Genomic DNA, 24,263 nt, shown 5'->3' with positions numbered 1-24,263 from the left:
GGGCTAGGAGACCTTTTTTAAAGCAGTATTCCTGTTAGATGTAGCAGAAGTTGAGCAAAGGTCTCTATTCACCCTAGGATACTATGTTTCCTATTAGCTGCTTACTCATGATTCTTCTGCATCCTTTTAGATTGAGGACCCTTTGGGAAAGGGAACCAATTGCTTATTTTGCTTTGTCACCTTTTTTTAAAAAAAAAGTATCTGTGTGTACATATTCTTAAAAACAACAGCACAATTTCATGGCAGTGATTTCAGTAATTGTGCACTGTGTGAAACACCCTTTTATTCAGTCTGTCCGAATCCACTGTTAATCACTTTTAATCAGCAATTTCAAGTTCTAGTATTACATAGGAGATGAAGTTATACAAACCTGAAATTTCTGTCCATGCTCGACTAATAAGGATTTATTTGCAATTAAACTAATATTTCAACCATTTAAGAGTATCTACATGAGATAGTCTGGAATATAAATATTTTTTCCTAATCTCCAGAATCGACTCTTTCCAAGGCGATTAATCACCCCACAAAACAAACATTCCTATGCCAACTTGAAAAATTAACAAATATAGGGTGCAATCCTAACCCCTTATGTCAGTGCTTTCCAGCACTAACATAAGGGCAATGCAGCTCTGAGGTAAGGGAACAAACATTCCCTTACTTTGAGGAGGCCTCCATGAGGGACACCCAACTGCAGGATGCAGCACATGTCCCATTGGCACCGCAATGCCAGTGCTGAAAAGCACTGACACGAGGGGTTAGGATTGCGCCCATAATGAATTATATGGGCTGGGGGGGGTCACCCATCATTGGCTTCAAATGTAGCACAATGACTAATGTTCTCTTTTAACTATGATGATGTTTCATAACGTATCAAAAAGTACAAGCACATCTTGCAACACAAATGCCAATAGAAACATTCCTATTTATGACATTTATATCCATCCAGTCTGCAGTGATTCTCAAGCTTTTAGCATTGGGACCCACTTTTTAGAATGAGAATCTGTCATGACCCACCAGAAGTGATGTCATGACTGAAAGTTATGTCATCACACAGGAAATTTTTGACAATCCTAGGCTGCAATCCTACCCACCCTTACCCAGGAGAAAGACCCATTTACTGTCAATGTTAATAGCATATACAGAGTAGCCTGTTAAAAGTACAGCTCTGTAACATTTCCCCAATGCAGTCACATGCAGCATCAAGTCTGATATATTAAAAATAAAATATTGAAATGAATGGGGACCTACCTGAAATTGGCTCGCAACCCACCTAGTGGGTCCCAACCAATAGTTTGAGAAACAATGCGTTATGGAATTCAGATTGGTGTACATAGGATTCCCCAATGGTCTCCCATTCTGATGCTGACCAGACCTGTTTAGTTTCAACCAGCAAGGCTGTTGGGGTCTCAAAACATCCAACATATTGTAATGAGAGGATTAGCTAAACAACACAGGTATACACAGCAAGTTGACTCAAACTTAGTCAGATTACTGATCCATGTTGCTCAGTATTGTCTATACTGACTGGCTGCAGTTCTTCAGTGCTTCCAGACACAGGTTTTATATAAAAACATTCCTTCAGTCTGCATTTTCTACAACAAAAACAAGATAACTGATCGTGACACTTATTGATTTGCAGTCCAATTCCTTTTTTTTAAATTCTAAATTTGCCAATCTAATTCCTGAACACATATAGCACAACAGCAAAGGATCTCCTCTATGGAGAACTTGTGCAAGGAAAGCGCCCTACAGGTAGACCACAGCTGCGATACAAGGACATCTGCAAGAGGGATCTGAAGGCCTTAGGGATGGACCTCAACAAGTGGGAAACCCTGGCCTCTGAGCGGTCCGCTTGGAGGCAGGCTGTGCAGCATGGCCTTTCCCAGTTTGAAGAGACACTTGGCCAGCAGTCTGAGGCAAAGAGGCAAAGAAGGAAGGCCCATAGCCAGGGAGACAGACCAGGGACAGACTGCTCTTGCTCCCGGTGTGGAAGGGATTGTCACTCCCAGATTGGCCTTTTCAGCCACACTAGACGCTGTGCCAGAATCACCTTTCAGAGCGCGATACCATAGTCTTTCGAGACTGAAGGTTGCCAATACAAATATATTGGAACTTCAAGGGGTTAATTTTCTTAGGCAACCAAATTCATGGTTGCATTTAGAACAGAGGCAAGGACAAAATGGGTTGTTTGGGTGGGAGTGGTTTTTATGGTAAAGTAGGGAAGAAAAAATAGTAGAAGCTTTTGCAAGTTTTTTGTTGTTGTTGTTCAGTTGTAACAGTAGAGAACTCTAAATTATTTTGTTCAGTTTCTTAAAAAACAGTTTGTTTAAAGGATCTCCAAAATCCTCATTTTAGAGAAATCATATCACTGGAACCTTAATCTGTCACAAGAAGAACCAAATGAGGGCAGACACTACGTCTCCCTTGATCATCATTAAAAATACAGCAGTTGGTTATCAAATTGAACTTCTGTTGGTAAGAGGTTATTCTATTCCTTCTTCTTACACACCAGTATTTCTTGGGAACATAATAGCTTTTTCATCCCTCAAACCAATTTAAGCCACATAGGGTAGCAAAATCAGTTCCTCAAGGCAGGGATGAACCATTTTGTGCTTCACAGAAAGGAGGCCAAATTTTGGCTCCTGTTTTCAGCACATTATATTATCATCACACTGACAATTAACAAAATCCATCTTCAGAAGTTGGCTTGGATACCCTCCTTTCCCCAAAGCATGTTCCTGTTTGTATTACAGCATGATCTCTTAACTCTTCAGTTTTCACAGCCTTGCCCAACATGATGGAGCCCAAAGTACACCCCCACTTGGTTTCCATGCTTCAAGGTATTCACATCAGATCTTTGCCAAAACTCAGCCTAGCCAAAACCATGTTCTGTACTATGACATATAACCGTCTAAAGTCCAAACAGTATTTAATAAAGTCAGTCTAAAATGTCTGGCTGGGAACTGATTATGTTATAGGGAGGTGCTTCCCTAAGGTGGAAAAAGAATTCATACACAACAATTTTAATTTAATAGTGTTAAAAATAAAATTAACTTTTATAAAGTTAAAAATAAGTGCTTGGACTATTATGCAAGTGCCTTTGCATTCATTACCCAGAAGGGAGGAAGACAGGAGCACATTTAGCTGTTAGTGAGCAACTAGACATAATTTTTTCTGCACATTTTTTCTTACATCTTCATAGATGCAAAACTAGACCAGTAAGCTTAATATTCAAGGAAGGACCTGGAATGTCCTTGAGGAGGATAGGCTGACAAATCTTACCCCATGGTTATAACCTTGGACATACTTTGGCTAGTTTCTTCCCTTGAGCTACCATACAATACATAAAAGCATTAGAAGCTACTCCAAAAAAACCACATAAAAACGAATCCCCTGGGGACTGGGGATAAGAATAGGCTCTCAGTCTGGCTGTACTTGTCGTAAGAGGCAACTAAACAGCCACCAGGTAGATGGGACTCGTTAGCCTGGGAAGGCAGCTCATCTGAGAGAAGGGAAACTCTGATCCCAAACCTCCACTGCCTTGTGGCTACATCCAGTTATGGAAGAGGCTTCAGGAGTCAACCTCGAGGCAAAAGCCGGAGCTGGAGTCCCTGAGGCAGTTCATGGCTGAACACAGTCACGTTCTGGCAACTCCTGCAACGCCGCTGGAACCAACCATATTGGCTTCTGCTTTTCCATTGGACCATTTCAGCGACATGGAGAGGGGGGATTTGCTGCATGGGTAACAGTCTATCCTCCATATCTACTTTACCCAGGCTTCATGCACTGGAGAGGACACTCTGTTCCAGAACCACTATTCAGAGCGTGATACCATAGTCTTCCAAGACTGAAGGATGCCAAGTACTATTTAGTATAAGCTGGTCAACATTTCTAGCTTCAAGTATTTTAAAGAAATCTGCATTTAACTGACACAGAAATAATCAGCGAGGGAGATAATGTGTATGCGCTAAAAGAAATGTGAAAATACAAGATGAAAATGTCTCTCCAGGCTTTGCAGATTTCGATTTTGCCCAACTTCTTTTATTATTATTAGTTCCATTTACTGCCTACTGGTCCAAATAAAAAGCTTGCTAATTAAAACCATATAATCAGATATTTAGCAAAATGCAAACACACATACACACAACCCCAAGCACATAAAATCCAGTATCAACATATCCACTAACAATTAGAGAAACAAATACTCGTAATAAACTCCATTCCACTAATAAATGTCTGTTGAAACAGACAACCTTAAAGGTCTTCTTGAAGCCAGCAAAGTGGTGAACTGATGCACTTTCATTCCAGAAATGCTGGGGCCAGGGTTGAACATGCAAGTAAGCCAACATGTGACAACTATTGCACAAGACTATACTTACATGTAAGGCAGAGGGATCAGGCAGGAATTCCGCATCTTCTCCAAAAATAAAGTCAGGAGGCAGTTCTGGATAATGGGCATTAAAAATTATATCCCCTAAAACAAGCAAACAAGGAAAATATCTTCATTGTCACCATGGAAAAAAGTAAATAAAATTTTTTTTCTAATAGAACTTATCTACAAATTACACTTCTCTCAAAAGTTTATTGAATCTCAGCCCAGATAATGTCATTAATAATTCCACAAAGTACTGTTTTAATATAAAGATGCATCATCAGGAATCTGACAATTTTATATGAAATGTATATACACATGGTTGCCTCTGAAAGCTGTTCAGAAATTGTAGTTGGTTCAGAATGTGACTGCTGGAACCTATATAACAGCCCTGTGGAAACATTCATACTGACTACCAAGGAGTTTCTAAGCTGGTTTTGATTTACAAAGCCCTACAGAGAATGAACCCAGAATACGGTACCTGAAGGATTGTCTGCTCCTGTCCACATACTCAGGAGATCCAGCTTCATGTTCTACCACTGGCACACCCAGAAGCAGCATCTGTTCATTGGGTTGCACCGGTTTACTGGAACTCCTTCCCAAGTGAGTCTTGGCGAACCCTTTTCCTCCTTTCCCATCAGTAGGTAAACATTGCTTTTTCCCAAAAAGCTTTTGGGAGAAATGGAAGGGGGGTTAAGTAACTGGGCTTAATTCTACAGCACTGTTTCCCAAACAGTGGGTCAGGACCCACCAGTGCATGGCGAGCCAATTTTTGGTGGGTTGCAAAAAGTTTCTGAAACATTTTTAAAAAACACTTTGCAAACATCCGTGCCTAGTTTGCAGAAGAAAATTGTTAGCTGGTATGAGGTAATCTTCATACTCCCAAATTAAATGTCAAGCTTTCTGGTTTTCTCTAGCAATTGCTATGCCATAGATCAGACATGAATCCAGTTTCAGCCTTCTGTCTGACCTGGAAGTCCCTGATTGCAAATCTTCCTCTCCAGTTCAGCCTTTTGGTTACCCTGGAATGACTGTAAAGATTTGGGGGAACCGTCCTAGAACTCCACTTCTGGGGACAGTCTAGCACAATACTACACAATACTTACATATAGGGTCTCTAGCAGCCTTGGAAGCACAGGATCTTGATTAGTAATTAATTGGTATTTCTTTGCCTACTGGGTTGCGACACTGTCATTTTTGAAAGTGGGTTCCAATGCTAAAATGTTTGGGAAATACTGTCTTACAGTATCTTTTACTACATCCTATTTTGTTTTTAAAATTAGTTTTTTGTAAATTAGTTGTTTGTATATAAAGGGAAGCCAAAAACAAACATTAACTTCCTGCTTCCTGTTCGCTCTTAGTCTCCCTTCTAGCCTGCAGGCTCCCTGCCTGCTTGTCTGGCTATAAGCTATCTGGGACATCTGAAACAGGATTGGGCCAGAAGTCACAATCTTACACCGTGCTAGAAACTTGGTGATTTCCCACTTTTTCCTTTCTCCAACCTCCACTTCTTTCCCTCCCACAACGGCAACCCCCCCCCCAATTCATCAACCCATATTCCCCCAGGTAACCCTCCTGATTTCCTTATGTGCTGCTCCAACTCTCTCACTTTCTCCATTTGCAACATCATGTATCCCCCTTTCCTTGTACAAATTTCCCCTCTCTTTCATTCTACCAAGAAACCACAGATACTTAGGGTTTAGTGATGTGAGCAATTGCTGTGAACTTACATTTTATTTTTTATTCTCTCCCAATTATATACAATAATTGCATTGTAACCCATAATAAATGCTGCCTATTACTGCATGTTTAACTTGGCTTTCATCCATTTATTATGCCATTGTGCCATAAGTCAATGCACTTGTTACTGGCACACACAACAGATTTATTCCACGTGCACAAGTTACTCATGTTTAAAAAGTATTCTCTATAGTGCATCCCTGGTGTCGGCTGCTGAAAATTCAGGAGCAAAGCTTGGTACACTAGTGCTCCCAAACCACAAAACTGATTTCTCAAGTTTCTCAAAACAGGTTGAATCCTTATTGCTGTAGGTAAGCCCCCCTAACTAAGAGTACTTCTGTTTTTGGCTGCATTACACTTAGATTTGTTCAAAATGCTTGGCAAACCACTTCTATAGTGCTATTGTGCATTGTCAAATATGTGAGCAGAAATTTCAACTCAGCAACCTGCAAGGCCAAGAGTTCGCTTGTGAGAATACCTGTAAATCTGCTCTCGGAAAACATCTTCCCTTAAATATTCTAAGATTAATTGCCTTTCTAAAGGAACAAAATAAACTGGTCAGACTATTAGACTCCGAATTAATATTCCGAATAAGATGACCTGAGCATGGAAAATATAACCGCTTATCTGACAACACCTGAACATTTTAACTTAGAAGTTAAATCTTTTTTTTGTTCCATTTAATACACAAACATGCAAAGCCAAACAAATGTTTTCTGTGCTCTCAAAACATCTTACAACAAAAATGTTTGATAAAAGAGCAATTTGAATGCAAGAAACACTTTCTTTAGTTATATGACTCAAAATGTTTTTTTCCAACTCTATGACATTATGAAGAATACTGAGGAATGATAAAGTCTTAGCAAAATTAATATTTGATGGAACTCAAGTGATATTACAGCAAAGAGTCAAGATGCCAAAATAAAACGTTCTAGTGATTATTTTTACTGATTTCCATAACCCACATTGAGCACCCTGCAGAAAGAAAAATAAAGCATGCCATTTAAAAAATATGTATATATATAAAACCAGTGCATTTGAAAGTCAAGGGTGTTTTAAATAATTAAGGAACACCGTGAACTAGTGTTCACTACAAGTTGAGTGTTCAATACAAGAAGATGTGCTGCTAGACAACAAGCCAAATGCTGCACATTCAGTTTTCCTGCTGACTTAAGGGGAGAGAAAAAGACAACTGTTCTAAATATTATGGAGAGACAGACCAACCATCCAGCTAAACTTCCAAACTGATTAATGCACCAAAACACCTGAATTTGCAGCATGACAGCTGTTAGGATTGATGATCTGCAAAAAAACCACCCGGGTCAGTTACAAAGAGGATGTAGCAGTAGCCACAACGGAAGCAGGCACTTGGGCTCATGCACAGCATCATCCTCTGAAGTTAACACCATGGGCACTTCAAAATGTTCCTATTGCGACATTTTGTGGCCTTCCTTCATAGAATCATTCTGCTCGTGAAAGATAACAGCCACAAATACACCAACAGGATGCTTGGTGTTCCTGTTCGCTCCTATTTGCTTAAAGTAACAGTTTCCCCTTGTGGCCATTATGAATGTTCTTTGCTCATCAACAGACATTTTTCTCTAAGCCACAAGTCTGTTATACACTCTAATTTATAACACTTCAAAATATTAACGCTTGTCATTTGCTACCCATTATTAGCCACTTTACTTCTGTGTTTCTATGCTTTTCAATCTACCTCTATTTTGTTCAGCCTGCCACCCAGTTAGCATTCTTCTTTCACTTGATTCCCATTCAAAAACTATCTTGCTGCATGCCAACAAAATGAATCTGAAAGTGAACTTCCATGGTATCAGGAAGCCTTGATATACCCAATACCATAGTGTGCCCAAAACCAACACAATTTTCAGTGCTGCCTCAGTCCTCAGTGCCTTATAATAAGGGTCTGACAGAGATCATCACTGGATAAGCCCTGAATGCTGCTTTACAATTGTTTGTATACGTTTATCCTCATCCTTTCTCTAAGATGCTCACAACAGCATACATGAGGTGACCTTATTTTAACCAGACATGAGGCAGGTTAGGATAAAAGAAATTGAGCAGTCACACAGAAAACTCCAAAGGTGTGTGGGGATTTGAACCCAGTTCTTGCCAGCCCAACTTCAAATGCTGTCTCCCAAACCACACTAGTAGTTCTCTAGTTGTTCATGATTTGTTGCGGAGATCAAAGCAAGATACCGTATTTTTCGCTCCATAAGATGCACTTTTTCCCCCCCAAAAAGTGGGGGGGGGGAAGTGTGTGCGTCTTATGGAGCGAATACTGCAAAAAAGAGTGCACGTTGGGGACCTTAATGATGCCGTGGGGAAGCCTGCAGCTAGATCAGAAAGGGAAGCCGGGGCTGGGCTGGCTGCTGCCCTCGCGCCGGTGAGAGCTCGCCTCCCACCCGCCTCTCACTCCGCCCGCTGCCGGGCTCGGCTGGGAGCCGCCGCCGCCAGGAGATGCGCTGCCACCGAGGCCGGAGTGCCCGCCCGCCCCTCGCCCAGGTAAGACCGGTGGCGCCCGGGCAGGAGTGCCCGTCAGGCAGCGCGCCGAGCCGCGGAACTTCCCCGCTGCTTGGCAATTTTTGCGGCTTCGCTGTGGAGGGGCTACCACCGCGGAGCCGCTGCTGGTGCTGCCGCCCGGGGCGCCGGCAGGGCTGTGGGGCAAGCGGCAGCGCATGTGCCCGGCCTGGCCTGGCCCGGCCCGCTCTCCGACACGCCTCCTCCCGCAGGCGTGCCTGGTCCCTGCGCCAGGTGGGCTTTCTCGGAGCTGGCCGGGCGTCCAGGGGAGGGACACTGCCTGTCCGCCGGAAGAAGGGGGCTGGGGCGCTGCCGCTCCGCCGTCCCACCTCGCAGGGCTGTTGGGAGGAGGCAGCGCTTCTCCCACGCGGGGCAAGGATCCCTCCCTCCGCAGCAGCTCTGCACACGAGTCGCCCTTCACCTGCCGCTGCCCGGCTCCGCAGCTGCTGGGACCACACGAGGCTTCGCCCACCCAGGCGACACCCGCAGGATCCTGTTTTCCTCCTCTAAAAACTAGGTGCCTCTTATGGTCAGGTGCGTCTAATGGAGCGAAAAATACGGTAATTTTATTATTTAAACTCAGGTTAAAGCAAAACTTCTATAAAAGATTTAATATACAGAAAAACCATACCCCTTTAAATAAATATGAAATGATATAAGAACATAAGAACATAAGTACAGCCCCACTGGATCAGGCCATAGGCCCATCTAGTCCACCTTCCTGAATCTCACAGCGGCCCCACCAAATGCCCCAGGGAGCACACCAGATAACAAGAGACCTGCATCCTGGTGCCCTCCCTTGCATCTGACATAGCCCATTTCTAAAATCAGGAGGTTGCACATACATATCATGGCTTGTAACCCGTAAAGGATTTTTCCTCCACAAACTTATCCAATTCCCTTTTAAAGGCATTCAGGCCAGATGCCGTCACCACATCCTGTGGCAAGGAGTTCCACAGACTAACCACACCCTGAGTAAAGAAATATTTTCTTCTGCCTGTCCTAACTTTCCCAACACTCAACTTTCGTGGATGTCCCCTGGTTCTGGTGTTATGTGAGAGTGTAAAGAGCATCTCTCTATCCACTTTATCCTTCCCATGCATAATTTTGTATGTCTCAATCATGTCCCCCCTCAGGCGTCTCTTTTCTAGGTTGAAGAGGCCCAAACGCCGTAGCCTTTCCTCATAAGGAAGGTGCCCCAGCCCAGTAATCATCTTAGTTGCTCTCTTTTGCACCTTTTCCATTTCCACTATGTCTTTTTTGAGATGCGGTGACCAGAACTGGACACAATATTCCAGGTGTGGCCTTACCATCAATTTGTACAACGGCATTATAATATTAGCTGTTTTGTTCTCAATACCTTTTCTAATGATCCCAAGCATAGAAATGGCCTTCTTTACTGCCGCCGCACATTGGGTCGACACTTTCATCGACTTGCCCACCACCACCCCAAGATTTCTCTCCTGATCTGTCACACACAGCTCAGAACCCATTAGCCTATATGTGAAGTTTTGATTTTTTGCCCCAATGTGCATGACTTTACACTTAATGACATTGAAACTCATCTGCCATTTTGCTGCCCATTCTGCAAGTTTGGAGAGATCCTTCTGGAGCTCCTCACAATCACTTCTGGTCTTCACCACTCGGAAAAGTTTGGTGTCATCTGTAAACTTCGCCACCTCACTGCTCAACCCTGTCTCCAGGTCATTTATGAAGAGGCTGAAGAGCACTGGTCCCAGGACAGATCCTTGGAGCACACCACTTTTCACTTCTCTCCACTGTGAAAATTGCCCATTGACACCCACTCTCTGTTTCCTGGTCTTCAACCAGGTCTCAATCCATGAGAGGACCTGCCCTCTAATTCCCTGACTGTGGAGTTTTTTCAGTAGCCTTTGGTGAGGGACCATGTCGAACGCCTTCTGAAAGTCCAGATATATAATGTCCACGGGTTTTTGTGACAGATTTGCCTGGTATTCTTCCCCCGATGTGCATGTCGAAACAGATCACAGCATGATTATTGTTCCCCAATGGCTCAGTAACGTTTACATCTCTAACCAGGTCCTGAGTATCGCACAATATTAAATCCAGAGTCACCTGTCCTCTGGTGGGCTCCATGACTAGCTGCTCTAAGCCACAGTCATTTAGCATGTCAAGGAATCCAGTGTCCTTTTCGTGACCAGAACACAAATTGACCCACTCTATATGAGGATAATTGAAGTCCCCCATGATTGCAACTCTGTCCCTCCTTTTCACCTCCCTGATCTGTTTCCTCATTTCAAGGTCCCCTTCCGGTTTCTGGTCTGGAGGACGATAGTACCTAGTATTGGCAACCTTCAGTCTCGAAAGACTATGGTATCGCGCTCTGAAAGGTGGTTCTGGCACAGCGTCTAGTGTGGCTGAAAAGGCCAATCTGGGAGTGACAATCCCTTCCACACCGGGAGCAAGTGCAGTCTGTCCCTGGTCTGTCTCCCTGGCTATGGGCCTTCCTTCTTTGCCTCTTAGCCTCAGACTGTTGGCAAAGTGTCTCTTCAAACTGGGAAAGGCCATGCTGCACAGCCTGCCTCCAAGCGGCTCCTGAGGCCTGGTAATTAAATTACCTCAAATTACCACAAAATTACATCACTCCTGAGGCCTGGTAATTTAACCCACAGAGATTCTATGGTGGAGTCGAACCCACCTTCAAGCTCTACTTTGCTGGATTCTATCCCTTCCTTAACGTAAATGGCCACCCCACCTCCAACCTGCCCCTCCCGGTCCCTCTTGTAGAGTTTATAGCCTGGGATTGCGGTATCCCACTGATTCTCCGCATTCCACCAGGTTTCCGTTATGCCCACTATGTCAATGTTTTCCCTTGTTACCAGACATTCCAGTTCCCCTATCTTTGCTCGGAGACTTCGGGCATTCACATAAAAGCATTTGTATATGGAATGCCCCAGGATGGGCTGCTTATTTGCTCCTTTGTCTCTGCATCCTCTCACTGTGCCAAACCGTCTATCACATCCTATCACGCTACCATTCCCAATTTCTTCTCCTACTCTGCCTTTACCTTGTTGTTCTCTAACCTCCCCATCTTCGTCCCATAGGGATGAGGAGTCCCGAACCGGATGCCCCCTGGCTCCTTTCGGCTTTCCCCCAGGGATCAGTTTAAAAGCTGCTCTGCCACCTTTTTAATGTTATACGCCAGTAGTCTGGTTCCATTCTGGTTCAAGTGAAGCCTATCCCTGCTTGCACCAAGGACACACCCATGACTTATGCCCCAGAGGCATATATAAACATTCAAAGTCTTCTAGTATGCTTACCTGATTTCTATGAATAATACTTATTTAAAAAAAACAAAAAACAAAACCATTACACCTGCCTTGCCAGCCCAACTACTGAGCTTCAAACATCTTACAATTAAGGGACATTCAGCAAACTGGTAAAAATATTGAGACTTGAAACTGGGGTACAATTCTGGAACCTTAACAGATTTCATATGGGAGCTGGTCAGGGAAAAAAGACAGGGAAGCATGTTTATTCTAAAATAATTCCCCACTGTGTTCAGCAGAGCTTATTCCTAGGTAAGTGTGCATATGATTTCAGCAACAGATACGTTTCTCAGAAGTGTAAATGAACAAATTCAACCAACCTCACATTTTCAAGTTCATTTTACCTTCAGAACTGAAGAAAATACTCATGCTGAGGGCCCTGGTCTCTGCCCCCTTAAGGGGCGGGGGCAGCCTAGAGGCAGGGGGAAGGCAGCGGCGTGATCCCCAGGATCGTGCCACTCAGGGGGCTGTGGAGGCTTGGGTGCACTTACCCAAGCCTCCTGCAGCCTCCCTGGGGTGCGGGGAGCCCAGCACAACTTCTGGCAGGGCTCCCCACAGCAGGCTCCCCGCAGCTCCACCCCCACTATCTCCTCCCCCTGCCCCTGCAAAGACTTACTGGCTCTCAAACTCTCCCAGAGAGTTTGAGAACCACTGCTCTACATCTAATGCTGTCTATCTAGTATTCTTAGATTCAACAAGAGTATACTGCATTTTTTTCTTAAACCCCTTCTGTGCTCTTTCATTCATCATTTAAGTGCAAAGCCCAACAACTATGTCACTTACATTCTGTCATCTCAGCACAGAAATGTCCTAATTTGTCGGTTTAGGTCTTTGATCTAAGTTTAGTATTTGATCTGAAGTCACAAAAGATGCTAAGAGCTTCAACTACTTTGCACCAAGCATGCCTTTCCAGGTAAAACGTAGCAAAATGTTCTCACTGAAATACATAGGTAATCTCAACACTGAAAGTAAATAAAATATTTTTATATTTTATAGCTCTTACAAGGTGGTGAATTTTAGGAACCACCATTTTAGGAAATCGCCCTTTACCCATTAGAAAGATACATACAAATAACAACTACCTTTTATTGACTATTCAGAAATCCAATCCTAAATTTTATAAGATAAAATACTAAAGTTGCTTTTTGTCTCCTAGATGGTGCAGATAAACATTGCCCTTATCTTGGTGCTGGAAAGTTGGTTAGGATTGCAGCCACAGAGGCTTTTAATTTCCAAAATTGGTCCTATGGCTGGTGTATCAGTTCTTCTGGAGAAGGCAGATCTGGCCACTATCATGATATCTTGCTCACATCCAAACTAGATTACTGCAATATACATTATATGGGGCTGCCTTTGCAAACAGTTCAGAAACTTCAGCCAGTGCAGTACTGTAGCTAAAACAGTGGACAGTGCCTGCAGTTCAAAACAAGTGACTCCATAATTGTTAAATCTGCATTTGCACCTGTTTTACTTCTGAGCGCAATCCAAAGCTCTCACATTTACAGATGAAATACTTGGGATGAGCTATTCACTCCTCCTCTCTGCCTGTTCACCTAGGTCTTTGACAGAGATTTTGCTTTGTGTCCCCCATCTAAAGAAAATCAGTTGGTAGGTGCACAGGACAGGGCATTCTCAGCTGCGATGGCCAAATCATGGAACTCCTTCCTACAGGAATCACACTTGGCTCCTGCTCTTTTAATATTTCAAGGTATTTTTAACATAGTTTTCTTCTGGTAGGTCTATATTTAACATTTATATAGTGCTTTCCAAGTGTGTAAAGCCTTTCACAGGTTAATTAATCATTATTATTTCTATATTGCAACTGAGAGGCAAGATTGAAAGCTTGCCTAGGTGAGAGGCAGAGGTGAGATCTGAACTCAGAAAGTCCCAATTTGCAACTCTGTCTCTTCACCACTATGGTACATCAGTTCTCAGCATAGCATAATTATTTCACTCTTGTTTGGTTCTGTTATTGGCTCATAAGCTACGTTTTAATTCTTCTACTAATAGGGAATTGTTTTAGTTCTAATTATGTTATGATTAACAATTGATTATTTTATACAATATGGTGCTTCTATATTTGGCTGGTTCACCGCGCTGGATATCCAGTTCTACGCAACAGAAAGACAGGTTAGAAATATTTTATAAAATAAAAATTAATTCAGAGGAACTTGGGAATGATCAGATAATCTATTTTGACATCCTGAAAGAGAGAGAGCAATCTATATTCACAAGACTGAAGGGCTAACACCAAGCACAACAAGCAGTGGAAAAAGACGAACCTGTCTTCCAAAAAGTCATAACCTGGTTAACAACATTAGCCTACTTATAAGACCAAGGAAGTCACTTGTGGTCACCATCTCTTACCTTCCTCCCAGGTAACCCTAACTACTGCCTGATTATTACCTTTTCCTAATTGTAGGATACTGATTTGCTCTGTTTTACTGAATCATGTCAGTGCTTTCTATCCATGAACTATGTTTTTGTTACTTTTCTCTGTACACCGGAGGAAGAATTGTATAATGGTCAAGTTTGTTAGCATAGCATGAATATATCCAGATGATACTTCAGAGCATACTGGACTAGATCAGCTTCAAGTCCCTTGTAGAGGATGAATGTAAACATATGCCAAAATCTGGTCAGCAAGACGAGGCCAGATATAAGTTGTATCAATGGAAATTTCCTTCTTTGGAAAATTATTAATGCATTTGTTCATGTATCAGCAGCAATCTATTGAGAACACATGCAGTGGAAGGGACAGGTCATACTTGAGTCTTTTGATTTCCAATACTATTTTTCTTCCATATGTGCATCTTATTTGCACACTTAACAGTTGCATAGATGTCCATAGAACGCAACAGATCACATACAGGCAAAAGTGGTAACCCACAAAACCAAATTCTACCACATCACTTACGATGCTATCTTAACACCTCTGAATTAGATTATTCTGCTGCTGATTTAATGAGCTAGGATTTCAGCTTTAGGGGGTGATTCACTGACCACTTCCCACTTGTCGGCCCACTGACTTCAAAAAGGTTTTCTGGCTTATTGTCAGCTTTGGTGCGCTGTTTGGTATGAGTGCTGCAGTTGGAATTGAGATTTAAGTCAAGACCAGGGAAAAGACAGCTGGGATGTGGCCAATGCAGGACAGGGAAGAGAGGTATTTAAAAGTAAAACAGCAAATAACTTTGAAAAAACACACAAACACTACAACCCCTAACTGCCAAAGAATGAAGTTCAGCACACAGCAGCAGCATGAAGACCCAAGTCCTCAACTGGGAACTGTCCATTGGCAATTTATAAGGTTTGGGTAAAGGGGGGGGGGGAATTAAACTCAGGCACATATCCCCAGATACCAACTCCCTTCCTCCACAAAGATGTTCTGCACAGGCAGGAAATTCAACGTTATTTAAACCATTAGTACCGAGAAGGAAAAGCTATGAGCTCAAACTCTCTCATAGAATCCTTTCATCTACAAGGGGGACTATAACTTCATAATTTAAAAAGGACCTCAAGGGAGGGGAAATTGGCCCTGGGATCCCCCTCCATGCAGAAGACCTACTAGAGTCTCTCTGCTCAAAGAAGTGCTATTCAAGTTGCTCAAGGCTGTGGCCAATGCCATAAAATTTAGGAAGGTGGGAGAAGAGTAAAAGAAGGAAAGATCCCTTCTTATTGAAATGCCACAGGACTTCACTTGTTTGTTGCTGATATCAAAACTATCTAAGACAGGATTTTTAGTTCCATTTCTGAAAGCATTTCACCAAATGATATTCCATGGGAAACTACTGAATGTGCAAAGTCAGAGGCATATCATGAGTAAAATAACTTGGTAAAATGAACTAAGTTGATTGAAACCCATTTTTGCCCAGCCCACAGGTGTACACATTTGGTCTCTGTTGCATATATGCAACGTTTGGCAGAAATGGCTTTTAATAGTTGATATCAAACCTCAACATGAATTACTTTATATCTTAAACAGTTAAAACCAGGGATACAAATCTCTCTTACTCACATTTGAGGGTTTCTCCAGCATAGGGGATATGCAACTTAAAGCGATCACAGCTGGGTCCAAGTGTCAAGGATGTGCAGCTAAAAGAAAAGGTAGAGTTCATTTATAAAAACAGCCATATGCAATATCAAATTCTGACACAATGAATGCAACATTTATCAGATAGAATTGGCTGATTACATTGTAAAGATAGGGAAAGTACTACAGCTCCTTTGTTTACAACAGAAAACAGCAAGTCATACAAGATGCTTCAGCAGTCTGGATTGCAACAACGCAGGCTGACGTTTTGGGGCATTATTTATTGCAAAGTGCTTAGTACGCATTTATAAAGGATTTAAAATGAGGAGGATGGCTATCTAGGTTCATTCCCCTTGAGCCTCAATGGTTGGCAACCTTCAGTCTCGAAAGACTATGGTATAAGCCTACAGCACCTGGTATTCCCAAGCGGTCTTCCATCCAAGTACTAACCAGGCCTGATCCTGCTTAGCTTCCGAGATCAGACAAGATCAGGCATGTGCAGGGTAACAGTTGCTGCTGTCAACAACAATGAAATAAAGGGAAATGTGTTCTGACACTACTATCCCACACTTCTATATGTTCTTAAAATGTTCTTCAGTAATGCCTACTGCCTTTTAATATTGCATGCCACACATATGGTGCATGTGATCTTTGGGCACCAGCCTTCAAAAGAGCTCAGCATTATCAGGAACTAAAAGTTGTTACCAAAAGGGCCATTTTGTTTAGGGGGAATTATTACACTACCCTTATTGGAACCTCAGGATCGCAGGCTGGATAACAAGACAGCGTAATGCAGAGAAATTCCCTTTAGCTTAAAGAGGAGACTGGGAGAAAAATAACTTTTAATAAAAGATTATAGCTTTGTTACAAAAGCACAAAGGTAAACATAATGCACATGGAAAAATGATAAGTATGTTTCTCAGTCCTAGTACTTGAATCAAGTGTACCTAGCTTTTATGGTGGTTGCATGTAAAAAGTATTTGGTGCATTAGAAAATTAGGAAATTAGAAAAGGGAAAGGTTGTAGGGAAGGATTTTAGGGGTCCCTGATCTGCCAAACCCAGTTGCGGACTAAAGATGGGGAAAGAAGGGGAGAAAAAGGTGGGGAAGAAGGAAAAGAGTTCCAGACGCGAGATAGTTACCTGTCTTGTAGAGCAGTTGGGGGGGTACTGTGTGGAGGACCCTCTGACACAACACAGATATGTTGGCCCTTGGAAGGAGGAGCCAGAGAAAGAGATGTGGGCTGAAGCCCTCTCTTTAAAAAGGGTTTTCTGACTCTGCTGAGCTGAATGGTAACTTCCTTACCACCATCCAGCAGGGTAAACATTGAAAAGATCAGGATGTCCCTTATTAGCAAAATTCATCCCTTCTACACTGGGAGCAAGTGCAGTCTGTCCCTGGTCTGTCTCCCTGGCTATGGGCCTTCCTTCTTTGCCTCTTAGCCTCAGACTGTTGGCAAAGTGTCTCTTCAAACTGGGAAAGGCCATGCTGCACAGCCTGCCTCCAAGCGGGCCGCTCAGAGGCCAGGGTTTCCCACTCGTTGAGGTCCACTCCTAAGGCCTTCAGATCCCTCTTGCAGATGTCCTTGTATCGCAGCTGTGGTCTACCGATAGGACGCTTTCCTTGCACAAGTTCTCCATAGAGGAGATCCTCTGGGATCCGGCCATCATCCATTCTCACAACATGACCGAGCCAACGCAGGCATCTCTGTTTCAGCAGTGCATACATGCTAGGGATTCCAGCTCGTTCCAGGACTGTGTTGTTCAGAACTTTGTCCTGCCAGGTTATGCCGAGGGGGAGGGGGAGGGGGAGAGGGGGTTGTGGGTATTTGGGAATTGCAGAGGGAGAGCAGGGAGGAGACAAACGGCAATGGTTGGCTTCCTAGCCTGGGGAACTTAAACAATACAATGAATGGGCAACCCAGGAAGGTAGTTCAACTTTGCATACGGTACTTAAGCAGTGATGAATACAGTAATGTAGGAGACTGAGTTAAAACAATACAATGAATAGGAGACACTTAAACAATGATTTACTATGCCAGACTTCTTCCTATAATATGTGAATTTTGTAACCATGAGCTTGTGACTTGACCAGAGTTTTTTGGAAGTGTGCTGGGAGAAGTGTGGCCTGCATGAAGTTTTAGTAACATAACCAGATATAAAATCACAACTAAGGAAAAAGGGGATTTTCACATAACAAAGTTGGGACTGATTTTAGGAAAACCTTTGTCACACACCCCATGCTTTATATGAGTCTGAGTGAATAATAAGAAAATATTGATTTTTCTATATCAACAGAACTCCCCCTCTTCCACTTTTTTTTTTTTTTTGGTAAGTTCTCTGACTTAGAAAAAGGCAGTTTGTATGGGAAACAAATTGCTCAATAGGGAATTAACATTAGACACTACTCCCACACGCTGAAGAAAGTTTTCTTTTTCAGCAGTTCCTGAAAACTCTTTTAAAATCAGAATAGATTAAGAAGCAGTAGGGGTCTGAATGAACCTACTGAAACAGAACTTTGCATAGTTAGAAAGCAGAACTCCTTTCAACAGAAAACAACCAACAACATCTTGCAAAATGTGGAACATGATGTTTACATACAAAACACACCCAGTACGCTGGGAAAAATCACAGGAAACTTCTCCTATTGATTTCACCATTGCTGGGGCATAGTGCTCCAAGAGTTTCTCCTCACACTTCCCATTCCTGGTCTTGCGCTGCAATGGGAGGTGCAATCCTATTTACCTGGGAGTAAGTTCAATTGAACAAAATTGGATTTACTTCTGAACACGCATACGATTGTGCTGAATGTTTGGCAAGTCATCCTATGACCTTCATCTAACCGACTTTTATAGAATTTAATTTATCACCCTGGTTCTGTTGTTTTTAAGGGATAACTCTGGTTTTTCAGTCCATATTTTTTCTCATAATTTTATTTTATGTAAGCCTTTAATGTTTTGTATAGTATCAGTAGCATTTTTCCCCTTGCAGTATACCTTTGACAAAGACTTTAATAAATTTATGTCTAAAAATGCAAAGTGTGGGAATCACTGTAGTGAATGCCAATAAGAAAAATCAAAAATTAACTCCAGTGTGTGCCATGGACACCTCTGGTCATGCCCAGGGTCTTTGCTAAATGTTAGGCAGCCATTGCATGTCTACAATGCAAAGACTGGGAGGAAAGAAAAGAAACAGGAAATTCAAATCAAGCAGTATGCAATTCCATCTCTACAAGACAGAGTTACAGCATTGGAGAAAAATACAGATCATCTACCAATGGCATGTGAACAATTTTCTCCACAGTCTACTGTTAAACACAGGTTCAGATTCTGCTTTGATAAACATGGACAATTGCTCCTGTTGCTCATTCAAACCTATGCACGGACCTTTTGCTCCTGTTTTCATTAGTTTACCCTAGACCTAAGGAATCTCAGCATCCATCATCACAGTTATATAGGGTCAGCTTCAACAATATCACCACTTTAACCAGAATCCCAAAAATAAAAGATTACTTGATAGAAATAATTTTGAAATACATTTGGATATAAAATTCCAACCATCACTATAAACATAATGAAACGCAAAATAAGTTTCTGATTTTACAAATATAACCTTTTCTTTTAGCTCACAACATAATACCTAGGGGAGAAGGACAATATATTTTACATTATAATAAAAAAAGATCTAATAATAATAGCATCTTTAAAAGCAATACTTATTAAATAAATTCCAACAATTTTCCAAGATTCCACTCCTTAAAAAAATTTACTGGTCTAGGAATGGAAGCTGACAGTTGCATTTTTGCCAAATTACTTCTTTCATAAAACTACACATAACATTACAAAAATTTCCATTGTCTGAATGACAAAATAATTAGCAATATACGAGAAAGAAGCTACAAAAGGTGCCATGAGAGGTGGAAATCAGAGAAAGTGAGGCTATTAAGCCAAAGGAAAAAGACAGGAAACATGGAACCCATTTGGATAACAGGATTTCTCTTGTCCCCAACAAGGTAGGATGTACGCAAAGCCCCTACCTCCAATTATTTTGGTCACAGAATCAGTCAACCTTCATTATTTCTCTCGAGCAGAGATCCTTAAACTGGGGCGCCGTGACTTCCCAGACTAAGAAGCCCTGGCACTGGCCCCTTAAGGGTGAAGGCGGCAGCATGATCCCAGGATTACGCTGCTGCAAGGGACATGAGGGTTTTTTTAAATACCTGAAGCCAGCAGCACAGTCCTGCAGGGTTCAGGGAGCCCTCTGCAGGGCTCCCCATGCCTGCAAAAGTCTTTCAAAAAGTAAAAAAGGCATTCCAGTTATGTCGTAAAAATGAAAGTGCCTTTTTTTTCTCCTTTTTTAGACTTCTGCAGGCACTGGGAGCCCTGCAAAAGGTTCCCCAGGACTGCAGTGCTGGCTGCAAGTAAGTAGAAAATACCTGTCTTGCGCAACAACTTACCTCGGGTCTCAAACTCCCGAGAAGCTTGAGAACGGGCAGCCCAATCCTGCGTTGCCGCATCCAGCATGCCCACGGCAGCCATGGACAGCACCTCAGGAGAAGGGGACTTTCGTCCCTTTCTCCCAGGTAAGGGAAGTAGCCTCACAATGGGGCTACTCAATTCACCACCAAGGTGAGGTAAGAGCATTCGTGTAGGGCACTGAGCCCAGCAGAAATGCACTGGAACAAATGCTCTGGAATGGACCCGCCTCCCTCCCTCCCTGCTCCCTCTTCCCGGCATGCCTCCTCCCCGCCCTCCCCGGAACACTTCCTCTGCTTACCTTACCGCAGCTTGGTGGTACGTGCAACCACCAAGTGGCAGAGGCTGGGTGCCTGCCCAGTACTAGCCCAGCACCGGCCAGCGTTGGGCTAGCACGGGCGCTGGCCCAGCATTAGGCCTTGCAATCATGCCTTATGGCTCTGAGGCCCTTGGGTTTCTGAAGGAAACCAAATGCATCAATACAGAAGCTCCAACATACCCTGAAAATTAAGAAAGCAAGTACTACGGGCCATAATGGAGTGATCTCCCCAAGTGCTCTAATGTTAACCCAGAAATACTATGGAAACTCTATTTGATGCTCCCCCTTCCTAGATTCATGTACATTTTTAAAGCATTGCTACCTGTTGCCAAGATAAAAATCCAACAGAAACAGGTGATATACAAGCATGTGAATCAATGCAAACATTTTGCCTAGTGTTAGACACCTGTCTGACAAAAATGCCAATAATTACAGAGCAAGGAGCACTAGGTAAATCTGTGTGCAATAACAGGCATGCAAAAATGATCCCTTGAGATAAATTAACTTCTGAAACTGTTATTCTTATAAAGTTATTTATTTTTATTCTAGTTATAACAGGAATAGTGAAATTTATTTTAATCCAAGTAATATTTTATTCAAGGAAGGTTAAGAAAGCTAAAGAGGATATGGAAATGAAATGCATAACACATTAGCTTGACTTCTGAAATCAATTACCAAGAGTTACAGATGAAAAAGGATATTACACTAAGTGGTCTGCACAACACATTAAACCACAATCTTTACAGGATTGTAAAAAAAAAAGAGCAATAAGTGTGACTTTAATCTCTTCAATCCTGATAAATGACAAACATTAAAAGGTGCTTATCGACATGACAAAATCAATACTTTGAATAAGAGGCATATGGACCATGTTCGAAATCATCTATGATACTTACCCAGATTTCAAATCTGTAATCCTTAAACAGTTTGTTGCATCCAACCCTACTTTTCCGTTTCTGACCACATTGGAAATCAAAGGAGAAAGTAATGGAGAAATTCTGTTCAAGGCAACTTCAGGAGACATATTACTTTGTAGTATTCAGCTCTGCAATGGAAATAAAAGAGTTTCAAAAAGGAACTGTGTATGACATTTTTATACATCTTTAAGTTTTAAGAACAACCCAAAAATACACAGATGTGATAGGATCAGACACAAGCAGAGGAAGGAAAGGAAGAATGAAGGAAGCAAGGAACTTGAGACACTCCAGGAGATAGGAGCCAAGAGAAAGGAAGCAGGAGCAAAGTCAGCTGGGAAACTAAAACGATATTTGGACCAGTACTCTCACACTAACTCAGTGATATCCCATGTTTATAGTTACATTTCTATAGCACTTCTACCATTTAGTAGCCATTTTAAATGGAGCCTGCCCAATGAAGTGAAACACAGCACATCAACCATACAGGGTAGTCCATCATTGCCTGGACAAACTTCCTGGTTTTGTTACCTGTCTGTGTCTTCAAGAATGGTGAACAGTCAAGCACTCAGTAGAGAACAATACATGTCCATAAGGCTGAATCTGGCTTGGTGCACCACAAGCTGTGAAGATCTGAGTTGAACCAATTATTTACTTCAGCACTAGAAGTTGGACAGTACCCTTTTTAATACATTGCACAATGAGCTTAGTGATTTTTTTTTTCAAACATAGTCATAATGGTTGGTTCTCAGTCATTTTTGCCCTTTCCTTAAAAAAAAAAATTCCTTCTATTTTGAAAAAAAGCAAAATTATAAATGTTTTTAATCTCCACTATACGTACTAAATCTGAGATCTCACTGAATTTTATAGGGAGCAAATTACAACCCCATATAGAAACGCATACATCTATGGCATAAGAAAAGAAACAATTCAAATATAAGACTGAAAATTATTGAATATATATCTTTTGCTATTAATCCATTTCTATTTTATTTGCTTTTGTTAACAATTCAGGGAGACCTCAAATACTCCTATTTGCATCTTCAAAGGGCAAGGGTACCAGTCAGTGAAATTCTCAAGAATACAACAGCTAGAAACTTTTCTCATGGCATACAGCTGCAGAACATGTGGATTATGCATGTAGTCAATGCAGTCCAAAGTCAGCACATTTTAACACTGATAATACAGTATGAATTAAAAAAATATAGCAAATATATGAAGCAAGAAAAACATTCAGGCTCAAAATTTGGCGCCACAACCTCAAGAAATAGTTCTACAACTGTTGATTTTGAATACTGTAGAGGTCATCAAGACATGACTTATCTTGACAGGCTGAAGGAATCACAATGGTATAAGACAAAAACAAACAAAAAACCCAATATAAGGAATCTACAAACTCAGAAACATAAGGCCTTCACTGTCACTGAATTGTGAAAGTTCCTGGAGAGGAATATAAAAACTGGAACACATTAAGTGCCCCCAAATAACCGTCAGGCTATCTGTCAGTAAGCAGGGACATCACACACTGTATTATCTTCAGTTACAGAAGCCATAATGTGAGATTATATTTTACAATAAGTTTAAGGCATAATTTATATTCACCATGTCTAAAACTGAAAGGAAAGATTCTTTCCCCAGCATTTATGAAAAACACTGCCAGGCACTTCTGATGCTCTGAAGCCATAATATGCTAGCCAAAGTACACAGTGTTTTGGAAGAAGGAGAAGATATAAATGATGGAAACAAATAATGTGGCAACGGATCCCAGAATACAACAAGAACAAATTCAAATAACCAGAAGAAGCTGAACAAACTGCAACTCTGCACCCTCAACCTGAAGGCATTCTGACCATCACTGCTTTAATTTTCCTTGGCTAGCTTCAGTTCAATTTAGCCATGGACCGAAACCAAACATTGCTTAACAACAAGGCTACAGAGCTTGGACTGGATTAAAAACATAGAGCGGGAATGCCATCAACATCTTGGCACAGTATTTCCAGGAAGGCTGTCATAAATATTAAAAGTGAACCCAAGATTGACCTTATTACACAGCTATCATGTAGTCATCAATCCTGTATTAACTCACTAACACTCACAGGCCATCTCAAACGGAGGGGTACAGACTAACATAGTGCTGCCATGATCTCAACAGGTGTCTTGGGAAAGCCACTTCCTCTCAGCCTTCATTCCCCAGTGGCAATATGAGTGCTTTGCACACTCAGAAAGCACCACATCAATATTAAGAATTATTCTTCGGGAGCCTGCTATAAAAAAGTCACCAGTATCACAAGGTTAATCAAATCAAAAGTCACCAACAAACCTGATAAATAAGGTACCTGAACCTCATCCAGATTGAGAATTCAAGCACACATGCAGTGCCAATCACATATATGAAAATCAAACCTGAAATAGTCTGTTGATACAAGTGCAGCTGAAGTTAAAAGATTGCTGAAAAACAATTAGGAAGATCAATAGCTGAATTAAGAGTCTAATATCTTTAAAAAAAGATAGGAAACAGTAGACACAGCATCACACACTGCAAAGAAACCCAATTTCTGGACATTTTTCA

At 41.8% G+C, this 24,263-nt stretch overlaps 1 protein-coding gene and 1 pseudogene across 1 annotated transcript in view; both read right to left on the bottom strand.

The window, feature by feature from the left end:
- BABAM2 (BRISC and BRCA1 A complex member 2) overlaps positions 1-24,263 on the bottom strand; it is a 185,016-nt gene that overhangs the window by 158,565 nt on the left and 2,188 nt on the right. Inside the window, exons 2-4 of the mRNA XM_066611634.1 lie at positions 21,677-21,825; positions 15,974-16,050; positions 4,380-4,474 (exon numbers count right to left, since the gene is read on the bottom strand). Coding sequence (XP_066467731.1) covers positions 4,380-4,474; positions 15,974-16,050; positions 21,677-21,804 — 300 coding nt within the window. The 5' untranslated portion in view covers positions 21,805-21,825. The remainder of the gene's footprint in view (positions 1-4,379; positions 4,475-15,973; positions 16,051-21,676; positions 21,826-24,263) is intronic.
- LOC136637820 (5S ribosomal RNA) lies at positions 16,390-16,509 on the bottom strand (annotated as a pseudogene).

This window comes from Tiliqua scincoides, chromosome 1 (assembly GCF_035046505.1).
Source record: "Tiliqua scincoides isolate rTilSci1 chromosome 1, rTilSci1.hap2, whole genome shotgun sequence".
In the NCBI taxonomy this organism is placed as follows: Eukaryota; Metazoa; Chordata; class Lepidosauria; order Squamata; family Scincidae; genus Tiliqua; species Tiliqua scincoides.
Note: the sequence above shows the minus strand (reverse complement) of the source record. Positions and strands in the feature narration are given on the sequence as shown.